We start from the raw sequence: 18,870 nt of genomic DNA, 5'->3' as shown, positions 1-18,870 counted from the left end.
CCTGACATCTAACATGGTATCTTGGAATGCATTGTTCCAGTTGAGTTGTCCGTGTGTCTTATAGACCTGATAGGCATGAGGTATTTCATGCTAGATATGCTTAATCAGGCCATACAATACTTTAAGTACACATTTACTGACAAAACAGACCAATCTCAGGTGATTGGAAAGGAAACATTAGTGGAAATGCCCAAGAGAACTGGTGTCTCATAAGGCTCCTTTCATTTCTTATTGGTCACTGTGTCCGCGAGGGTGACAACACTCAAATTCTCATGCTTCTCAAAGACATTGTTGAACTAGCTGTGGCACCAAGGCATACTGAAGAGACACTGCATTTCCTGGACTGTAAGATAGCAGAGCACTGGCAGTTGCTGCAGTCAACATTTCCAGATTTTCGTTTAAGGCCAAAGCACCAGTATGTGGAGCATTATCCTCAGCTTATAAGGACATTTGGTCCCCTGTCTGAGGTTTGGACAATATGCTTTGAGGGGAAGCACAAGTTCTTTAAAAAGGCAATGTGCAATGCGCAAAATTTCAAAAATGTTGCTATGACACTTGCTACCAAACACCAGTAGCAGTCAGTTACCATCTTGACTGTAGCTAATTTTTCAGACCATCGATTGAGATTAAAAAAGGTTACACCCAGTTTTGCTTGCTTTTTCCCTTTGAATGTTCAGAGAGTAATCTCACAAAACATTTCAAAGTCAAGGTCAGTTCTTGAGGCAACATTTGTCTGTGTAGATGGAATCAAGGTTCATCCCGGCATTATACTCTCTTCTGGCACAGGAATTCTGTTTGTCTGCCACAAAATGACAGCATGGTACTGTGAGCATTTGAGATCTTACCAACTTCTCTATAGTGATGTCCCCTCTATGTGTGTGGTAAAGATGCCAGAGTTGAATGATGTCCTCCCGTTATCAGCATACAGGGTACAAGGAGAACTTATGGTAACACTGAGACAATATGTTATTTGCTAAATGCCTGTCTATGATTTTTTTCTCAGATGGCTGTGCAACCGAAATTAGCCATGAGGGTTATTGTCTCTGAGGGAGATGTAAGAAAGATGACTTTAGCAACATGACCTGACAAACTTGAAATCTGATTGGCTGGCTCAAAGGTGCACTCCAAGCGAACTACAGCATCACCTTGCAATACCAAGATCCTGAATTTAACAATGAACTGTGTAACCTAACAGATCTGTCTGAGCTCCCAGAGAAGCCAACCATTAAAGTTATCCCTATGATTGAGTGTGTACCAATCAGTGCCCAAAATGAATCATTTTATGACACAACAGCCAGGCAAACACTGAGATCCTGTCCAACTCCTCTCTGGATAGAAGTTTGCAGTAGCCAAGATGGGTTATTATAGAACCGAAATGTGCCAGCTGGATCGAGTTGATGTCACTGTCAACAGTGGTGAACATGGAAGGCACACTACAATTGGTGACCCTCCCAACAAAGACATTCAGAAGCCAAGGAAAGGGGAAATACATTTCCTTCCTGAATATCCAGAGGGGATGGATGACCACAACCTGGATGGAGCTCATCAGGTTCTGGTCAGTGAAATAATGAAGACAAAGCCAAACGGGTCCCTTATTAAGAAAGAAATGGATGTGGCATTTGCTTTTTGGAGAAAAGAAGTCCAGCTCTTTTCACAGAAGGCCAGGTTTGTGTGACTGTTTGAGTATTTACAAAAAAAGGACATGGCCTTGTATGTTCTAAATGTTATGTTGAACAAAATCGTACATGGTTTGCTATGTTTGATGTTTCAGGTTTGTTACGAGTTCAACAGAGTGGTGGGGAAAATTCTCAGAGAGAACATCTTTGATGCACTTATACATTTCTCTCCAAACCTGATGGACCTCTTCAGGAAGAAGAAAGGCTGAGCTTTTTACGTCGGACAAAGGTGGGTTGACGTGTCTACATCAGTCTACTCCCTCTTTATCTCTGTTTCTCTCCTTTCCCTTTGCCTTTCCTATTTTCTCCTCTCTTTTCCTCTCCATTCTTTAATATCCTCCTTTCCTCATCTCCTGTTCTCTCTGCTTTGCTCTAGTCTCTTTTCATCTCTCCTCTTCGATCCCTCACCTTTCTGTCCTCTTCCTTTCCTCTCTCCTTTCCTTTCATGTCATCTCTTCTCCCGCAATTTGAGGTCCTGGAAATTTGCAGTTAATTCTTAAATATTGTGGGGAAGTTCTGGAATGTATTTGACAAATAGGTGTGACTATCTTTAGCAAACTGTGTGCTCTATGTCCATTATCTTCCAGACCACTGAGCCAACGGACATCAGGTGCCTTTGTTTGCAGGGATTGCTGGTCAAATGCCTTCTTCAAGACCTGCTCCATAAGTAACTTTTTTTATGTAGCAGGTATTTTATTTTATTCTTATTTTTTCATTTTAAGCCATTAAAGGGATAGTTCTGAAGTGGGGTTGTATGAGGTACTTATCCATACTTCGTGTGTTACCTGCAGCAGATTGCGGTCCACACGTCCTCAGTGTGGAGAAGCAGAAAAGAGTACTGACACAGAAGCTGAGCAATGTACTGCTATGGATGGGGCCAACAACAAAACATATTTTAGCACCTAAATAAAGGCCGACCTAAAAAAATGTAAAAAATCTGTTGAAGTGTTTAGTATGTACAAACGAAAATTCTCACTGCTTTTGCCATCAGACAGCCCTTTCCATTGGCACTTAATTTCTCAACCACTGAACTTCTGTATTGCTACACGCGCCTATGCAGCTGATCTGTGGAGTATACAGTGGTGGCATAGGTGCGCATAGTAATATGGAAGTTCAGCAGTTGAGAAATTTAGTGCCAATGGAAAGGGGTTGTCTGACTGCAACATTAAAGTGGTGAGAATTTTCGTTGTATACCGTACACTTGAACAGATATGGGAGAAAAATAAGTGGGACTGGCACTAAAAATGGGTAAACTCCTCAACTGCCAAGCTACAAAACCATATTTGGTGCACAGTTTTGCACATGTACAGATCCAAATGTGGCAGTTGAGAAAAATCCAATTTAAGACCAATATTGTCCTTTTGATATTAACTTTCAGTGCAGCTTATTTTGTATAGTGCTTTTCATAACAAATAGTCTGAGGTACTTTATGGTGGACAACACAGCATTATCTAACTGGCAGGATTATGTCATCTTCTTGTCAATGTTAGGATGTAACTGACAAGGATGCGTACAGTCAGATTCCAGCGAGAATCCTCTGCACTGATCAGGAAAATCCTCAGCTCAACCCATCCAGGGTGGGGATCATCTTGGAAGGGAGCTTGCTGATGGATGAACTGGCTAACCTGCCTCAGTCCTTCTGTTTGCTTTTCGGACTGATTTATGCCCTGCACCTGGACTACCCCAAGTGCATGAAAAACACTTTTCAATTTGTTCAGCAGGTAATGGTCAACCTGGGTAGAAGTGAGCTGGCACCCAAAATTCAAACTTTGAAAAATCAACTTACAGTGTAAAACGGGGTTCCTAATAGTTCAGTTGCTCCAGATTTAGTTTGTCATGTTGCACTTACAGAATAACATGTTTGCACTGTTTGTATTGTATGCTTTATAGTATTTGCACTGATTAGCTTTTTTGCAGTTTGATTCCATTCTGTTTTACAAGGTCCTATTTGATGAAGACTGCAATTAAGAATGGCCAATTACATTTATTGAGTTTTAGTTTCCTCTCAGGTTACATAATGTGTAATTGATTGGTAGGAGGTTTAACTTTTCCCCAGCCCCGGTGAGAGGCGAGCCGGAGGGGATGGTTAGTTTCAAGCTCTGTAAATTACTATAACTCTCATATATAATCTCAGTATTTTCTTAATATTTACACATTTCTGCCATCATTACCAGGGCCAGGGCAAAGTTAAACCTCCTACTGTATGCACTACACTAACATTGTTTGTTCATGCATCATTTACAAATGTTGGTGTTCTCTTAGAAATGAAGATATGCTGTTATCTGCTGATAAAGTCTGCTATTGCGCTAAAGTGCGCAAGAATGTATTTATTGTTAATTCATAAAAGCTTTCTTTTTATACAGTTTAGTTTTTTGATTACTTGTGGACTTTTAATTTCTTTAAAAAATAAATAGAATGCAGACCTATTTAAGTAAACAGAGACAATGTACATTTTTTTATTCTTAAATATCTTTCTGTATTCAGTGAATAATGCATTAGTGTTAAGTAAATGTTTATTGGGACCAAAACATAGAGATGCTGCTGGGTGCACAAAGAATGTTTGTTTTGTATTAATTTATTTATGCAAGTTTAGAAATGATGTTCTCTCTCAAAAACAAGCAGATGCTGTTAAGTGGACTAAAACTTGAATGGTGTGTCTCAGTTGTTGTATTTTATCAGATGCAAAAAAATCTACATTTTGGCATTATAAATCGGCCATTGGCCACCCTGCACTTGAAAAGCATGTATCAGTTGACCGCTATTGAAATAAAACAGAAAAAGAAATTGCTTACTAAGTGGAGTGAATGTGCAAAGCAATTAATATTACTAAAAGTTTTAAGTTCAGTAATCAATGTGGCATTCAGTGTATTGAACTTGAAGCATAAGTTAAATCCACTCAAGTTTTCATTACACGTTACTTAATTATTTAAGGGCTTGGGCTTACAGTGTGATGGTATGGCAAAAAATACCACTACTTACTGGTTATTGTCTTTAAGTATTCTCCTGTGGTAAAAATGGTATTAAATATTTACACACAGGTTTACTTACAAGTGTAAGAGTTGACAAGGACAGGGCAGTAGCCTACCTTTTACCATTATTTTTCAACCATGTGAAATATGTGCTTATTAGCCAGGATTGTTTACTATGGTGTTGGTATCAAGGTATTTTGTAAAACTGACTTGAACCAACTTGTCGGTTTATGTGAAATGTGCCATTTATTGTGCTAGTTTAAAAAGAGGTCAAAGCGTGCGTATGATGGTTGAGCTTTAGAGCGCAGTAGGGGTGGGCCGTCATACATAGACAAGAGCATACAGCCATGCCAGCAGCCTTTGAAGGCTCTTCTTTAGCACAATGTTGCTTTGAGTCAAATGCTCATGTCAGCACGCTTACATGCTCACAATGACGATGTGGAAGTCCACACTAAAGTCAAATTGCTATTTTCCTCTGCATATTTACATTTTTCAGTATGGGAGAGACTTAATTTTTAATTTGTTATTTAATGTGTTAATAGGCAGGGGGTCAGCTGGTGCAAAATCTACTGGTGCTCTGTTATCAGCCTACCTCAGCCTCACCTCCACCTGACTCCATTCAAAACAGCAAGAGAATGGCTTTCAAATTGCACTAACCACTAATATTTACGAAGGAATTAAGAGCACACAGCAAAGTGGGGTGCAGTTGTGTGAAGTCAGTAGAACATAGGGAAACCTGACAGAGAGCTCTGAAGTGGTAATTAGTTTGATAATATATACACAAAGTATATCATGCTTCACAACTATTGCTTTCTGCCATAATGAGAATATTCTAGCAAATGGTGTGTGAGCGACGAGTGGCATGCATTTAATGCAAAATTCTCGCCAAAATGCAACATAGGCTTTTTTTTGTGAATGTATATGAGTCAAACCTTTGTGTAAAAGCATAATTACGACAAAAGAGGCACTTTTAAGATTTACCGTAGTTTTGTTTTCGGGCAAGCTCATTTTCAATGGTGTAGAGCTGGTAAATACGGTTCCTTTTAAGGATTCGAGTCATTATGAGTCCCCCACTAAATTGAACTGGGTTGTGCAAGTCACTTGAGTCAGTCAGTGCGTTTACATGACATTCAAGAAAACCGAATTACTGCGTTAGTCTGACTATGATCGGATTTTTAAGATGCATGTATACACCTTAGTCTGACTAACATCGGACCGGATCGGATTTCTCATAGTCGAATTACACCACCTAGATTATTCCATTGAAAGTCGCATTACTCCTGCATGTATACGTTTCCAGTGGATCGGATCGGATTTTGCGTTCTGTTCATGCTCGAGTTTTCTTCCACGGGGCCGTGACCCGGAAGCATAAGGAGACGATATAGTCGTGTTGTTGCCGGAAATAGCCAACAACATGATGGAGAGATTGAGGAGCAACACGCACTTCTGGACGGATGACGAGACAAGTTTTATGCTCCACCAGCTCCAAGAACTTAACATTTTGAAGTTCATGGATGGGAGGAAAACTAGAAATGGAGATTTATTTAAAAAGGTGGCTCGTAGGGGCGCCGTTTAGCTCGGTTGGTAGAGCGTGCGCCCCATGTGCCGAGGCTCTGCAGCGGACCTGGGTTCAACTCCCGGCCTGGGTCCCTTTGCTGCGTGTCACTCCCCCTCTCTCTCTCCTTGTTTCCTGTCATATCTTCAGCTGACCTATCAATAAAGCCACCAAAAAAAAAAAAAAAAAACTAAAAAGGTGGCTCGTAAAATGGAGGAAGCCGGCTTCACGAGGACCCCGGAGCAGGTCCGAGTCTGGTGGAAGAACCTTAGGAAGGCTTACCATGGTGCCAAACGCAACAACGAGACAAGTGGTCGTGAGCGTGCTACTTGTCCGTTTTATGAGTTGTTGGAAGAACTTTTGTGGAGGCAACCTCTGGCCCAAGCCGGACAAAACGGCGTGGATGTTGGCTTCAAGCTATCTGCCATAGGTAAGTTGCTATAACCCTTAACCTAAAGCTAACCTAGAAGGCACATGCTAGCAGGCACATTGTGTTGGAGAAAGGGGCAAACACACTAAATGTGTAGGAACGTGTAGTTGAGCTTCCCCTCACTGGCCAAGAATTAAACCCACAATGAAAACGTGTACTTTGATTGTAAACGTTCGTGTTTTTGTGCTCCTTTGTAGAGACTACAATGGCGACGGTGGACCCGGAGGAGACAATAGGAGAGGCCCCGCCCGAAGGCTCACCTGGGTCCTCTCCTCACTCGACCGGAGGAGCTGGGATGGAGAGGAGTAGTACTCCACTACCTTCTGTTGATTTACCTGGTAAGTTCTGCAATATTCTAGCTTCATCAACCTATGCTGCTTTGTTTCAAAATTTACCCAGGTCAAGATGATTACAGCATGCTATCACATGCCTGAACTGTAGGGACGTGTAACTGACTTTACACATATTATTTCTTAAGGAACAAGGACCCAGCGACCAGGCAGGCGGAGACGAAATCCCACAGACATGTTTGACGTCATTGTCCAAAAGATAAACGACATGACTCAAGTGTGGAACCAGCACCTGGAAAGGAGTGAGGCAAGGGAGGAGCGGATGTTGACCACAATTGTGGAGAGCAACGCCAGCATGGTTGCTGCACTTTTGGAGGGTATGCGGAGCTTTCAGCCAGCTGGCCCCTTCATTCCCACAAACCACTCCCAGGTGTCGCCGCAGCCAGATGTTTATTCTGGTTATGGCTTTCCAGGACCATCCAGCCCTGTCTACCGCCAGCAGTAAACTGTAATTTGCACATTTGTGTCTTTTGCACCTCCACTTTAAAATGCACAGACAACATGTCTCTTCTCCACTTTCAATTTGTACATTCGTAGCACCTTAAGTTGCACAGCACAGTCTACCTCAGTGTTCTCTGTTTTTTGTATATATTATATATTATATTTGTAAGCTTTTGTACTTTCAAACCCTTTTTTTTTTTTTTTTTACAAATTGTGCTTTTCTATTTTATAATTTTATGTTTACATTTTACCTTGTTCATATTTCTTATAAATAAAACACATAATTACAACTTTCGTGAGTGTTTGTTTATTCTTGGAATGAAACAAGTGTGAACTGTACAGCCAGCAATGTGAATCATTTTTTCAACTATTTACAAAATACTAAGACAAGTATGGTCGGCGCAGGGGGAAATTTGTACTCAGATACTCTGTAAGCGCCCCTCTGATCCTCTGTGCACTCGCATTGTCCGAGCTGTTGTAAGCACGGGCACTTGGTTGTGGCAGGTCCGCTTCAAGGACAGCAGCTTCAACTGTCGAGGTGGGATCCACACTCTCTTTCTCGCTCTCGCAGAAATTGTGCAATGCACAACATGTTGCAATTATGTGAGGGGTGAATGTAAAGTGAAAGTCACTGCGCTTAAGCAACACTATCCAGCATGACTTAATGTGATCTCTACTGTGGTCCTTGCAGAGCTTAGATGCACGTTGAATGACTCCTGCTCAGGGGTGATGTTTGGGGAATGTGTGTAGCCTTTCATGAGCCAGTCCAACAGAGGATAAGCTGGATCTCCCAACAGAAAGTGGCCGATGGAGATGCCATTGATTTCTCTTGGCTCCTGAGACTAAAAAGACAAAATGGTTACAAAGTGTGCTAGGAACTACACAGTTCAGTATCAGATGATAGTCCATGCAGTGTTTAACATTAAGGTTTCATACAAAATGGTCATGCCTACATGTGTGTGGAAGACGCAGTGACAGAAGGGAATACTGAATACTACTTTATGCATGCTCAGAGAGATATCTTGAGAGTATAGAAGGACTTACTTTTGGTAGAAGATGTGCCTGGCTAAACAACGTTGACTGCCTAAGCACGTTAGCATCGTGAGCACAACCAGCTATCTTGCAGTTGATGTCCCAAAATCTACAAGGAATAATGTCAGCAGTTAGTAAACGTTCATAATGTACAGACTGTACAGACAACTACATAGAAGTGTTTGGCCAGAACTTACCGATACATGTTGTCCACCATGGCCTGGAGGACATACGAAGGCCATCCTTTGCGGTTTGCAAAGTCTTTGTAGCCATCATTGGGCAGTAAAACAGGAATGTGCGTGCCATCGATGCACCCGATGATTTGTGGGATGTGGAATTTCTGCTCGAATCTGCGTGCTATGCTGATAGCTTCTTCTGTCGTGGGCACCTTGATAAACTTATGAATGACCGATGACACCATTCCTTTGCAGAATTTGTACACAAACTTCTTTACAGTTGATTTGGGGATGCCGAACTGGTTGGCCACAACTCTGTATTCGGCACAGCTGGCCAGTTTGTAGAGAACAATGGCGACTCGCATTTCGAGCGGTACCGGAGCACGAACGGTCACGTCCTCAGGCTTCAGGACTCCTTCCATCATTCCACATAATTTGTTGAAGGACCTGCGGGTCATGCGAAAGTTTTCTTTCCACTCCTCGTCATCAAATTCCTTCAAAACCACTCTCTCCCACCAGTCTTTGCTTCGAACCCGCATCCAGCATGTTCGTTGAGACCTTCTTTGCAGCAGGGAGGCTCCAAAGTTCAACAACAAATTTGTGGTCTGCATGGCACCCGCCTGTAGCATATGGTGATAGCGTCTTTCCTCCGAAATCACCGCAAGCATGAGCGCCAGTGTGAATCTTGTTTGTTGGATTATCATGTACATAACATAAGAAATATACAAAGCCGCAGCTTCGTCCTGCTCTTCGTACGCCATCTTTCTTGAATGCTGAGGCAGAGTTTGTTGTTGCTGGTGAAAGAGGTCAGTTGGAGGTGGCTCTGTTACCACTAGTTGAAATGTGTACAGCGCCACCTATCGTACCGGGGGATGACATGCTCCGGCCAGTAATTCGATTTTCTCACCGGCATGTATACTCGGACAATTGCAGTTGTCCGATTGAGCAGCATAGTCGAACTATGGCTGTAATCCGACTAAGCTGTGCATGTAAACGCACTGACTATTGCCTAATCACCATGGAAACTCAGTCCTAGCCCATTGTCTCTTAACCACTAACGTAGTAAAAAAACACAATGCAATAAAACATTATATACATGATTGGAAAAATAAGTGATACTAAAATAAAATAGAATAAAACAAAATAAAACAAATACATAATAGAGAACTGAGGTAGGAGCGGTTTCAATGGATAAAGTTCCCAAATAGAGGTAATAATAGCCTACTTACAATATACTACTTAATATTTTTAAATATATTTATATATGAATTATTTTATTTTGCAAAGATCAATCGACCTAATTTCATTTTATTATGCTGCATCTATACACCAAACCTACAGTAGCCTATGCTACCTGCAGAACATTGTGTATGTTATTTGAGATTCTCAAATAACATACACAATATTCTGCAGGTAGCTTACAACAGAAGGCATTCTTCCACTTCTGAAATTCAGAAGTGGAAGAATGGCTTCTGTTGTACTATGACAGGGATCTGCTTTTCACGCTGACTCAAGGAAGTCTAACCCGGAGACTTCAATCTCTCGTCTGCTACTCATTCAGAGCGTAGCCGGCTGTTTGCGCTATCCTGCTCTGACTCGAGTCGCGGCCGTTTCTGGCATCGCTGCTCGCAAGCTAGTGCTACGACGAGTCGGCTGTGTTTCCGGCTGTGTGCTACAAGCTACTAGCTACGAGCTACTAGCTATGAGCTTGCTACAAGCTACTGGCTAAGAGCTTTCTAAGAGTTTTTCCCACATTGGCTTGCTGGCTAGCTTGCTGGAAGTACAGCCGACTCGTAGCTTGCGAGCCCCGATGCCGGAAACGCAGCCGACTCGTAGCTTGCAAGCAGCGATTCCCGGAAACGCAGCCGACTCGTAGTTTGCAAGTCGCGATGCCGGAGGTTTGTGAGCTAGTGCTACAATGAGTCGGCTGTGTGTCCAGCAGTGAGGCTCCCAAGCTAGCCCGCAAGCCGATGAGGGAAACACTCGTAGCTAGTAGCTCATAGCTTGTAGCAAGTTTGTAGCAAGCTCGTAGCAAGCCCTGGGCTAATGGGCCACACGCTTGCCATGTATACGGCTCTGCGCAATGCTATTTATCATTTTAGATTTGATTATAGACTTATAGACTCAAGTGATTCAAGTTAATGATACTAGATAGTCGCGACTCACAGGTTATTTTAATGAACCGGGTTAAAGATCCGAATGAGTCAAGATTCATACACCTCTACAATGGAGTGCAGGGGCACCCTTAAGCTAGCATCAAAATCGCTATTTTTAAAACACTAAGAAGGCTGGACACAAGGTTTGACATACATGTCATATACATTCACAAAAAAAAAACCTAGGTTGCATTTTGGCGAGAGTTTTGCTTTAACTAGTCATGCTTAATAGTGCAGACATGACTGATATATATTTTTTTCTTCTTCAGGTCAAAGTAAATGTTGTATCATATGTACAACGATGAAACATCACAGGCACAGCATTATCTCCTAATTTCACCAAAATAAGATATAACTTTTTCTGTAGTCTTGTTGTCTTCATGTAATTAGACACACTTGGGTATGGCTGTTAGGAATTGTTTTTTCTTTTCCCTTGCTTGTTGTTTTAGAACTTGTAAAGAACTGGCTGCATGATTTCTAACCCTCCTCCATGTGAACTTTCATTGCAACTAGGCTATTACAAATGTTGAGTGTCATGTTTTAGGGCACTTCCTCAGACAGAGCAACATCTTGTTCCTTTACCCTTGCATATCAGCGGACAATAATCGTACAGTGGCAGACTTACATTTTACACCATCCCAAATATTCAAATAATCTGAATAGAACTGCTAGACACACCACTAAACCACACTTAGGAAAACACACAGGGCAAAGGCAGGAGCAAACCCACAACACTGGAGCTCTGCAGAGAAAAGCTTCTTTACACGTGTAAAGGGATGCACTGATGTTCTATGAAGTGGATAAAGAATATCGAATCAGAGTGAAACCACCTTATCATGTCTCTGCTCTCATGCTTAGTGATGGAGCTCAGTGTAGCATGTCCTGTAAATCCCACCAGAAGGGAATTAACCTGTTTAAATTAATAACCGTTGCTTCCTGCCCGCCCACACGCTTTTTGATTCATATTTCACACCCTCACAAGCCTTTGTTCTTCAAGCTGGAGAGACATACACAGGGGGAAATACTTTACCCTCAAAATGTCAGTCGCTGCTCCTTCCTCGCCAGCTGCTTAGAAACACTGTTGTTTTCATGCTGCTGTATTTTTATCTTCCTCCCCTCCTTTCTTTATCTTCCCCTGTCTGCTCTTTTTGTTTTAAATGTTTTATATTGTGCCAGGGAGATGGATTTTCTTTGTCTTTATACTGCACCATTGTTCAAGCTTGTTTATTTTTGTTTTTTCTCTCTGTACAACTCAATCCATGGAGTTTCATTTTATGGCACAAACTCATAAGCCTCCTTTGACTTTGTTCTCTCCAACAATATTTTGGCCTGAATAAAAATCTGAAAAAAATTACCTCCCTAAGAAACCCATAATCTATACCAGTGAAGTCTTTGTCTCGGTTTTTTCGATTTTGGGGTGAGCTAAAGCTCAATAGTTGGTAGAGGCAAAGTGACATGATCAAATCCCCTCAAAAACATTTAGGAATCTGTTTAGGAAAAAAATAAACAAGTAATTTTGCCACATATGCTCAAGCTTTATGAATTGATGTTTTTAAACACTAAATAATCCAATTACTAAAATTATTTGCTGTACATGGTCAAATCTGCCCCAAACTTCATGTTACATATGAGTCTCAGTCTGAATGCGCTAACATGCCAATAATCAGTTAAGTCATATTGCCACCCACTAAGAGGAAATGTCACGTTTTATACATTGATGTACTCTGAGTAGGATGACAGGTTCCATCTCAAACTCAATCTGAAAACTTTTAAGGTCTTGTTGATGCTGAATGTGATGATTTTCAGTTTTCATTGAACGGTTTTTCCCTGAGAAACACATTATTTACTATGAAGCAACAAGTTATTGTTACTCAAGTGTACATTATCCAATCTTCCCAAAATGCCACATTTGATCAGAGTACTGGCCTTAACACATCTATATTCCTATTTGGAGTTACACTGATTGTGCCACATACTGGTAACAGGAAGGTGTATTTAAAGAGAGTTCTCTATGCCTCACAGGTAATCAAGATTTTGGATTGTGCATATTTTTTATGTTTTAGCTGCGACCAGAAGCTCTATAGGTTGATCTTTGGGTCAGTTAATAGGTCCTCAAAAACATTTTTGAGCCCAGGAGGCTGAAATTTGGCATGAAGGTAGGACTTGGCGATAGAAGATAGATGTTAAAAAAAGACAACTGATCAAACCATAAAATGGTGTTATCCTTCCAATGGTCCAATTGGTTTAAGCTGGATGACATGTAGGGAGCCATTTGATTTTTTTTACTGTTGAGTTTTTACAATTCCCCAGCTACTTCATTTGTTTTTATAATAATACCAGCGGCCTTGAACTGACTAACGTAATGAGATAGAGTAATAATAATGTTGTAAGTTACATCAGTACTCTTTATATATTATGGCATGTCAAATGTCTGCCTTGAAGATAAGATCTACTAAGCAAGTAATTAAATCTTGCACAAACTAATATAATTTTGCAGTATAAGTAGGGGCAGCTATGGCTAAGGGGCAGATCCAGCATCTTGTCAATCGGAAGGATGAAGTGTCCTTTAACAAGATACTGAAATCCAAACTGCTCCTGATCTGTGATGTATGAGTACTGTAACTGGCTTTGAGTATAAAAGTGTCTGCAAAATTTCCTAAATGAAAAGTAGGAACTCATTAAATACTAGACAAAATTAGACAACCATGTGTTTTCTACCTACACTGATACAAGATGCACACAGGATATGTTTAGAGTCTTGAACATTTACAAGAATGCTGCAACACTCTTGCCAGAAATCTGCTATCTGCATGGGGAATGAACAGTGTTGGTCAAGTTACTTGGAAATAGTAATTAGCTACTGATTACTTCTCCAAGAAAGTAATTCAGTTACTTTACTGATTACTTATTTTCAAAAGTAATTAGTTACTTTACTAGTTACTTTTCAAAAACATGATGCACAACCTGAACACGCTATATTACCCTATCTCCGAGCGCAGCCTTCAAGTTAGCGTCCATTATGTCGTAGGTATTAGTGTTGTCACGATACCAAAATTATGACTTCGGTACGATACCTGCCTAAAATATCTCGATCCCAATACTGAAACGATACCATGGCGGAAAACTAGAACATCATCAAAAGTAATGGAATAAAATATCAGATGACAGAATGTGGAACTTAAAATGATTTATTTCTTTTTATTAATTAAAACACAGAATACATTTTGTAAAAGCTGCTGAGCTTCATAGCTTCTGTGTCCAAGAAGACAAGTGTCTTCTTGTTTTGTTCATTTGTCTTGTTTGCTCTCAGAGATTATTAAATAACCTGATTTTTCATTAAAAGCTCAGTGCTTGTAGTAGAAAAAAATTAACAGCACATTAACTACAATTTTATTCAGCTTAAAAATAATGAACACAAATGACATTAACTGTAAGTCTGGCAATTCATATAATAAGATAATACTTTAAATTTGCAATTTGCATTTCATGTTGATAAAGTTCAAACCCTGGATTAGTGCACTAAAGTACAACACACATGACCCAGACCTGGTGGAGGTCTGTGCTCTAATCACACCATTTTCTAATAAGATGAATTACAAATATATTATAAATTATTGACAAAAATGTACATATTACTAGTACTGGTTGACTTAAAATAGATCATTTATAAGTGGTGTTGTTGATCAGCATACTTGTGAACACCAGCGCATGTTATGGTAAAGTTCATGTTACCAGTGTGAACGTTGCATTTGCATACAGACATGTGTGGAACCACATCGGACTGTTAAACAGTTAGCTTTTACCCCTGACTGCCTCGTGCAACTCTGATGGTGAAAAAAGTTCGCTTGACTTCCATCCGGGGGATATTTAACGTTATCTATCGCTAAACTGCAGCTCTTTGAACTATTTGGCTACTAAGTGGCATGAGTGCTCCTGCCGACCGTCCTAGGCTTGTTGAAAAAGCAGATGCACAGAGCGAAATATGGGAATATTTCACTTACGTTGCCGAGAGTGAGGGCAAGCCCACGGACACCACAAAGCCCGTCTGTAAACGATGCTTTAAATCCGTGATGACGAAGGGAGCCAACACGTCTGTGATGCTCTGCTCTGTGACTGTCTGTCACTGTGAAACCACGCCCACTCTGACTGCAGGCAGTGAGGAAGCAGAGAGAAGCTGCTCACACAGACACGCTGCACCGCTGTCGCACAAAGTTCATAAAGTACCGATACTAATAAAACGAGAAAAAGTATTGTTCTTAACGGCTGGGTACCGCGGTACCTTTCTAGTATCGGTTTACCATGCAACACTAGTAGGTATCCTGCAAATGACTTTCTCTGCGGCAGCTTGACACCGCTTTTGGTCTGTATTTTTTCTACAATGCGTCGGAACGATTCAGAGTCTACAGTGGAAATGTGCAACATGTCCTTGACAATAATCTCAAGTCTATTTTCACCTGTGTAGCAGGAGAGGGGCCCTCGGAGGTTCGCCCGGTGGAATTGCATGTGGTAGCCGCAGTGATCATGTCAGTGGGGGGATCCGGGGTTTTGTCAGTGAGGTTCACATTCCTGTGCCAGCTTGCTAGGTGCTTGCTCAGATTTGAGGTGGAATTTTTCGCTGATAAAAGTTTTAGTCCCATGCAGAGTGTACAGCGGACGCAGATGTTTTTGTCACCTTTTACAGAGTCAAACTCAAAGTAATGTCGGTACTTCCAAGCATTAAACGCTGCATGGTCCTGCTCTCTCCCGCGCTCCATGTTGTCTCTTGTTGATCACTACACATGTCAGTGTTTACCACTGACGTCGTGCCGCTTATACGTCATTGTCACACTCACAGTCTCACAAAACAAAATCATGACTAAGTAACGCAGTAACGCAGCCTGCTTGCGGGAAAGTAACAGTAATCTAATTACTGTTTTTGCAATTGTAATCCCTTCCTTTACTCGTTACTTGAAAAAAAGTAATCAGATTACAGTAACATGTTACTTCTAACACATTACTTTACTCATTACTTGAAAAAAAGTAATCGGATTATAGTAACGTGTTACTTCTAATGCGTTACTGGACATCAGTGGGAATGAATGAGATTACATTTTTGGTCCAATCCTTTAAACCTTACAATGATATTGGATTACTATTCATTAAGGTGTCTCAATTTCACTTCCCCTTGTCACTTGTCTGCCTCTCTCTCCATCCTTAATTTGGTCTTTGATACATCCTCCTCAAGATAGACTGCACGTCATCAAATGTGTTTTTCCATTTTCTGTCACAGTAATTTGTTTCAGATAGTGAACCTTTTGTACAACATGCCATCCTCCAACACTCCTGCTTCCCTGTCCTGGATTGGAGAGCTGTGCCTCTCATTGCCTGCTTCTCACCATTAACTGACCACTCATTCTGACACTTGGTTATTACTCTGTATTGCAGAATTGTTTGACACTTTTCTGCTACTTCCCTCACCCATTTTCATCTCGTATTCGCAGCTCCACTCCAACTCTGACAAAGGCAACGGTTCTGTGAGATACATCCTGTCTGGTGAGGGGGCTGGGTCTATCTTCATAATTGACGAGACATCGGGTGACATCCACGCGGCCAAGAGCCTGGACCGAGAAAGGAAGTCCCAGTATGTCCTACACGCAAGGGCAATTGACAGGAGGACAAACCGCTCGCTGGAAGCAGAGTCAGAGTTCATCATCAAGGTCCAGGATGTCAATGACAATGCTCCAACATTCCCTGATGGACCCTTTTCAGCAACTGTGCCTGAGATGACTGATGCTGGTAAGCCAGGAGCCCTACACACCTTGTTTTACACACAGACTTAGTCTGCACATATAGATGTAAATAAAAAGCCACAATGGTGAGTTAGCATGCATAATACCAGCAGCCTTGAATTGACCCATGTAATGAGGTAGAGTAATAATAATGTTGTAAGTTACATCAGTACTCTTTATATTATGGCACGTCAAATGTCTGCCTTGAAGATAAGCAAGTAATTAAATCTTGCACAAACTAATATCATTTTGCAGTATAAGTAGGGGCAGCTATGGCTAAGGGGCAGAGCCAGCATCTTGTCATCGGAAGGTTGAAGTGTCCTTTAGCAAGATACTGAAATCCAAATTGCTCCTGATCTGTGATGTATGAGTACTGTAACTTGCTTTGAGTATAAAAGTGTCTTCAAAATTTCCTAAATGAAAAGTAGGAACTCATTAAATACTAGACAAAATTAGACAACCATGTGTTTTCTACCTATGCACTGATACAAGATGCACACAGGATATGATTAGAGTCTTGAACATTTTATGACACAATAATGCAAGATACAGAGTAGAAGCTCCATCCTTTTTCAAAGCTAAGTGAAAAGATGACACATGATGCTAAGCTTTTCTGTCCATAAGCTTCATTGTCAATATTAGTATTTCACAGTACATTACCAGTAATGTGATTTTTGGCTTGACCGCAGCAGTGCTTTCAGCCCGATGAACCTGTTGACCAAGACAAAGACAGTCCAGTAGAGATTGCTCACTGGCTGTTGGCCTTTTCAAAAAGCATCTACGCAAACAGTTAATATGTCGGGTGGAGTTTCATTTTCCTGTGGGTTTTGGACATTCAGCTGTTAGTGAATCCCCTCTCAATGAACAGAGGTTCACTAACAGTGAAGACTTGAAGACCAAACTGTTGGAAATGAGAAAAAGGTGAAGGATGCTGCTTTTTAACATCATTGATCTTATTTTTAGAGGCAGATTATGCAGACATTAAGGTACTATTAGAAGCTTGCACTAAATCCCCACCTAAACAAAATGGAAGAGGGGGAAACCGTGGTGGAGCCCCTTCGCGATGTACATAAAACTAGTGAAATTCCCAGGATACATTTTGAAACATGTATATCATTTTTGTATTGGGTACTGCTATAATTGTTGATATTTTCCACTTCTTTCAATCTAGAGGAGAGACCTCTCTTTGTCATGAAGCTGTCATTGGTTAGTTATTGACTTACTCTCTCAACCTGCACACACAATTTCAGAGACCCTGCTCTGATGACAGTATGTTCTAAAGTCTGGTGAAGCATTTGCAATTGCAACAACTATGTGAGGGCAGAAACACACAAAATCTTTCCCAAGATCTACAGAAGGTGCATCACTTAGTCCTACATATGTTTCCTCATCCACCTCTTGTGTGTTTCCGAATGAACTATTCCTACATGGTTTGGTTATTAAAACGGAACCATAAGTCTGCCAATTGTTTAGCTATGACAATGGTGCATTCATCATTGAGTCCAGAATGGTTCAATTGTCAATATTTTAAAAATGCATTTATAGTAAGCGTAAAAATCTTGGTGTCAAACATATGGTAATTTACTCCAACACAAACCTTGGCTAAAATGCATGTTAACATGTGTTTAATTGAAATAAAACTTAGTTTTTAAATGAAGTTTTCCCTGACATAAAAATGCATAAGAAGAATTGGTTATGATATCAACAGAGGCCGAACCCAAAATGCACGACTCGAGACTCAGGCAGCTATAGTAAAGTCAATATTTATTGTAATATGAGGAATCGTAGTAGGTAGAAGAAACGATGACACCTGGCTTGGCGTCCCTTGAGGGATAACCGGACCACCAGCAGTCCGGGCGGGCACATAGATGTCGATGACTCGACCAAAACGTAGGCAGGGGCTGTAGACTGGCAGGCAGGCAGGCAGGTAGGCAGGCAGGCGGGCAGGAAGGAGCAGTTGAGACACTGTGACACAAGGAGATGCAGGTAAGCAAACAAAGCTACACAAGCTAATGACTCAAATGAGCAGAACTCAACACGAGGAGCCAGGATCGAGAACTCAGTATACAGCTATGACTGATAGTAGGATCTGGCGATGAGTGACTGAATGTCCAGAGGCTTTATGGAGGAGTTGATTGCTGGATGTGTCCCACCTGGCGCTTCCTGCAGGAGAGAGTAGCCACGCCCATGCACAGACAATACAGACAGGGGCGGGGGAGACAGGAGGATCAGACAGACACAGGGAGAGAGACAACACAGGGAAGGAAGACACTGCCAAGACCCAGGTCATGACAAATATTAAGGGAGAGCTTATATT

The 18,870-nt window shown here is 41.2% G+C and overlaps 1 protein-coding gene across 3 annotated transcripts in view; it reads left to right on the top strand.

Annotated features, from left to right (window-relative positions):
* Positions 1-18,870, top strand: part of LOC115572498 (cadherin-18-like) — a 221,630-nt gene that overhangs the window by 76,626 nt on the left and 126,134 nt on the right. For all 3 annotated transcript variants that reach the window (XM_030402641.1, XM_030402642.1, XM_030402643.1), the window contains exon 3: positions 16,266-16,560. In XM_030402641.1, the coding sequence (XP_030258501.1) occupies positions 16,266-16,560 (295 nt within the window). The remainder of the gene's footprint in view (positions 1-16,265; positions 16,561-18,870) is intronic.

The sequence above is a fragment of the Sparus aurata genome, chromosome 21 (genome assembly GCF_900880675.1).
Source record: "Sparus aurata chromosome 21, fSpaAur1.1, whole genome shotgun sequence".
NCBI lineage: Eukaryota > Metazoa > Chordata > Actinopteri > Spariformes > Sparidae > Sparus > Sparus aurata.
Note: the sequence above shows the minus strand (reverse complement) of the source record. Positions and strands in the feature narration are given on the sequence as shown.